Consider the following 4512-nt stretch of genomic DNA (forward strand, 5'->3'; position numbering starts at 1 on the left):
ATGGACATCGTGGAGAGGGTCCTCTGCGTGGCCCAGGCCATCCACAGCCAGTTCGAGCACGTCAAGTGCTGCAAGCACCAGTGCCAGCGCCTGGTGGAGCGCATCCAGATCCTGCTGGAGCCCGTGCGGATCCTGCAGGCCCAGCCGTGGTGGCACATCTCCCACCACGAAGAGCAGATGCTGAAGAAGCTGCTGCAGGCGCTGGAGGAGGCGCAGAAGCTGGTGACCAAGTACAGCCAGGCCAGCTGGATCCAGAAGTTCCTGAGCGCCCGCAGCAGCGGCGAGGAGTTCGTCTGGGTGAACGAGAGCCTGGAGGACGTGGCCCAGGGGCTCTCGCTGCTGCTGCAGGCGGAGCAGAAGCAGGCTTTCCTGGCGGCCTTTCAGTCAAAAACCTGCCGCAGGCAGGACGCCGAGGATCTGAGGGATGACAGGGCTTTCCTGGACCAGGTGCTTGCGAGTAAGTGTGCGTTTGGCCTCATTTCCCTAAGGTTGGAGCTCGGCAGCCCTCCCCAGCCCAGCTGTGGCCCCGTGGCGTCAGCTGGAGAAAGCCCAAAGGCTCTTGAAAGCAGGAGAGAAACAAAGCTCGTTCCTCCCACCCATCTCCACGCCTGTCCTTTGCCAGGTACCGAAGAGCCCAGAGATGGGGCCAGGGAGATCTACATGGACAGGCAGTGCATGGAGGACAAGGTGGACTGGATGCAGAGCGAGCTGAGCAAAATCGTGCGCGTGATGGACAGTAAGTGGGTGTTGCAAACCCAAGCACAGCTCAGGAGCTGTGCAACGCGTCCCTTCCCCTTTAGCAAGACCAAAGGCTGGCGTAAAATGCTCTGCCAAAACAACCAGCGGCCCCCAGCCCTGCCTAACCTGCCCCTTGTTCCCTCCTGGTGCGCGGGAGCAGGCTTGAAGAAGGTCAACGTTGGTAAAAGAGAAGATATCATCGAGATTGAGAGGGACCAGCTCACCTTCTACAGGCACCTGCAGGACACCGAGCGCTACGACCTCTATGAGGGAGAATATCTCAAGTACCCCGTGGCCATCAAAACCTTCAAGAGGCCGCTGACCACCGACACGACGTGAGTTGTGCTGGGCTGGGAGGTGGCACCGAGCAGGGAGGGTGGCACCGAGCGCCTCGCCTGGGGACCTCACCCTGCTGCCCCTCTCTGCAGGAAGGTGAGAGACATCTTCGAGAAGGAGATTCAGACCCTGAAGAAGTTCGAGTCTCCGAACATCCTGCGCATGTACGGGATCTGCATTGAGGAGAAAGGTAAGGGGGAGGCGTTCGTGTCACCCCTTCGCTCCCCGGTGGGTTGAGGTGACACAAGGGGGGGATGCTCGAGGGGTTCGCAGACTCCAGACTCACAGGAAAGGGGCAGGTCCCAACTGTAATGCACTAACGCTTTACACCAGATCCCAAAAATTCAAAGACACCCGGCCAGTTCTGCCAAGCAGAGCCAGCACTGGCTTCCCGTGGTCGATGCAGACCCCGGGACCCCCTTGGCACGGGCTGCCAAAGCCTGGGCCGTGGCTGTCCTCGCTGGTGGCTGTGCCACCGGCACCCTGGGCCAGCTGCTGCCCAACAGCACCCTCATCAGGCATCTTTTTGCTCAGACGGGAGCCCCTGCTTCTCCATCGTCATGGAGTACTGCAAGCACGGGACGCTGCGGGAGGTGCTGACCAAGCAGCGCCACCTCTCCTGGGAGATCCGCATTCGGATGGCCCTGGGAGCCGCCCGGGGTCTTTACAGGTGAGTTCCTGCCTCAATCGGTGATTTAGTCCACTAGGGGAACCACAAATTGTGCTTGGTACCTCTTGGCATCCCGTGAGACCCCATTTCTGCCACCTGGGATGCCTGGGACACCGGGATGGGAGGCTGGAGAAGAGGTCAGATGTGGTTTGGATGCAGCAGTGCCCATTTTCCCAGGGTCACTGGCCCCTACATCTGCCTCAAAGCTTATAAAGGCCTGAAAGGGAGAAACCCTGTTCCCTCTCCTCCCCAGCACCCATAGGGCAGCTTCAGGAGGACCCTACAGCATGGCTAGTTCTCCTTACGGGCCCTGCTCATCCACAGGGCTCATTATGTCGTGATGGGAGGGAGCCCAGAGGTGGGGCTGGGTCCATGACCTTGTGTTGCCCTTGGTTCTGCCCGGCTGCAGGTTGCACCAGACGGAGGAAAAGTCCCGACTGCACGGCTGCATCTGCAGCAACAAGTTCCTGGTGGCTGGAGATTACTGCGTGAAGGTAAGGACCATGCCTGGAGAAGCTCTGTGGAGTTTGGGCTTTTTCTACGGACCTCTCCCCCCACCAACACAGAAGGGAATCGTGATAGCCCAGAATAACAACTGGGGGAGTCACCTCCCCATCACCTCAGACACTTACACCTCAGCTCACCATTTAGCTCTGTTTTATCAGCAGCAACATTAAGCTTTTCTGAGACCTAGGACAAGATGAAGGTAGGGAGGTGAATCCCCTACCTCTACCTATGGTTTAACTCACAGAAAGAGCATTGTGCCAGGCAGCATGTGGCTGCAGGCACCTTGCTCTGTTTTCTCCAGCTCAGGTCCGTCCCCAGCCATGCTATAGGTTTCTGTACTGCACAGAGAGCAATGTGAGCAGTTCCTCAGCTCTTCCGAAAATAAGGCTATTTAATGACAATTAAAATTAACTTGTATTTTTACCAGGTATCTGTCTCGGGTATCTGCTCTAAATGTAGAGGAGGGTGGTGAGTTTGCATTTAGCTGCTAACTGTGGATGTTAGGAAAGGAAAACCCCACCACACAACCCAGAGGAGAACTGGCCTCAAAACTTGAACTGAGAACCAGCAACCAGCCCTGCATTTCTAACACTTTTCCCTTTCTCATTCTCACAATCAGCTGTCGGGATTTGAGCTGTGTGAAACAGAGTCCTCCATCAAGAGGAAAGCCAAAAAGAGCTGGAACCAAGTGTCTATGTTGGCTTATGTTGCCCCCGAGAACCTGAAGGACATCTACTACCCCTACAAGAGGTCCTGTGAAATATACAGGTGTGTCTGCCCCACCAGTCCCCTCCTGGAGGAGCGGACTACCTCTCAAGCTGTGGGTGAAGGCCAGGTTTAATCAGAGATACATGCAGCCAACTGTGCTTGGAATAGCCCAGCAGCTCCCTCAGTTAGAAAGGAGGATGAGGTGGTGGTGGAATCAATGCTGAGAGACTCTTGCTTATCTCATTCCAGCTTTGGGATCGTGCTGTGGGAGATTGCAACCTCCAAAATCCCATTTGAAGGTGAGACAGAAGTGATCTGGTGCCCTGAGTAAAAGCTTGGCTGCTGGGGCCTTGGCTGTGTGGGTCTCAGTGCCTGGCTCTGAATGACGTCTCCACAGCTTCAGCACACGCTTAAACCACAAACATGCACGAAAGGTCGTCTCTATTTGCTGTTCGTGTGCACTGAAGCATTGAGACATTTCCGTGCTTCTGCGAAGCCCAGTGGTGTTTTGGCAAAGACGGGAGGGGTTCATTACAGGCTCAATTCAGGTGGCTCCTCTGCAGGCTCCTCCATGGAGGAGGCTGCAGGATGGCTCTGGTGTGAAGACACCCTCCTGATGTCCCTGCTGGCACACGTGTTGCTTAGGCTGCTCCCTCCAGGAGATCAGAGATAAAATCTGCGACCACCAGTACCAGGACCCTGTCGGGGACGATTGTCCCGAAGAGCTGAGGAAAATCATCGATGAGTGCCGGGCCTTTGACCCATCCCTGCGCCCGTGTGCTGAGCGTGAGTGTCCTGGACATCTGCCCCAGGGCCCCGTGCACCCCTCAGGCGGCTGCTTCAGTGGTTAATCTGCCCCTTGTTTTCCATTTGAAATGGAAAAAGGAGGATTTTGTCTTTGAGGATCACTCCTTGCCCCGCTGACACCAAGCCCCCTAACACAAGAGTGTAGCTGGTGCGTTCACAGTCTGTGCGCTCAGCCTTTACCCACGCCATGACCATAATCACCTGGCTGCCCAGCTGGCATGGTGTGGGAGCAACTAATTAATTTAACGATCTTGGGGGGCTTTTCTTAGTGATTCTGGGATGCCACGAATCACCAAACAGGGGCATTGCTGTGCTCGGGGGAAGGTTGTACCACGTTTACAGCTGGTGGGGCTGGGACAAGTGGTTGCTCTGAGGGTTGGGAAGTGCCGTGGGTGCTGAGGGAGCTGTGTGCTGAGGCAGCCATGAGTGCTGAGGCAGCCGTGTGTTGGCAGGGATCGTGGACTCGCTGGCGGCCCTGGAGAAGAGCAGGAGCCAGGGGAGATGACTGCGGGGGACCCACAGAGCCCAGCGCCCTGCCCCTTCCCCGTGTTTGCGAGTGTCCGTGGCTCAGCACGCGTTTATTCGTTGTCCTGGTTTCAGTTAGAACAGAGTTAATTTTCCTCCTAGTAGCTGGTAGGGTGCTGTGTTTTGGCTTAGGATGAGAAGAGTGCTGATAACACCCCGATGTTTTAATTGTTGCAGAGCAGTGCTTACACCAAGCCAAGGACATCTTGCTCTGTCCTGCC

At 56.3% G+C, this 4512-nt stretch overlaps 1 protein-coding gene across 1 annotated transcript; it reads left to right on the top strand.

Moving 5' to 3' along the window:
* MLKL (mixed lineage kinase domain like pseudokinase) lies at positions 1–4271 on the top strand. Its single transcript, XM_032195763.1, has 10 exons — positions 1–457; positions 623–736; positions 899–1073; positions 1167–1264; positions 1609–1744; positions 2154–2238; positions 2871–3019; positions 3209–3258; positions 3605–3745; positions 4219–4271. Exons 1-10 carry the CDS (start codon positions 1–3, stop codon positions 4269–4271), a joined length of 1458 nt encoding a protein of 485 aa, XP_032051654.1.
* Positions 4272–4512: the final 241 nt, after the last annotated feature.

This window comes from Aythya fuligula, chromosome 12, assembly GCF_009819795.1.
Source record: "Aythya fuligula isolate bAytFul2 chromosome 12, bAytFul2.pri, whole genome shotgun sequence".
Lineage (NCBI taxonomy): Eukaryota > Metazoa > Chordata > Aves > Anseriformes > Anatidae > Aythya > Aythya fuligula.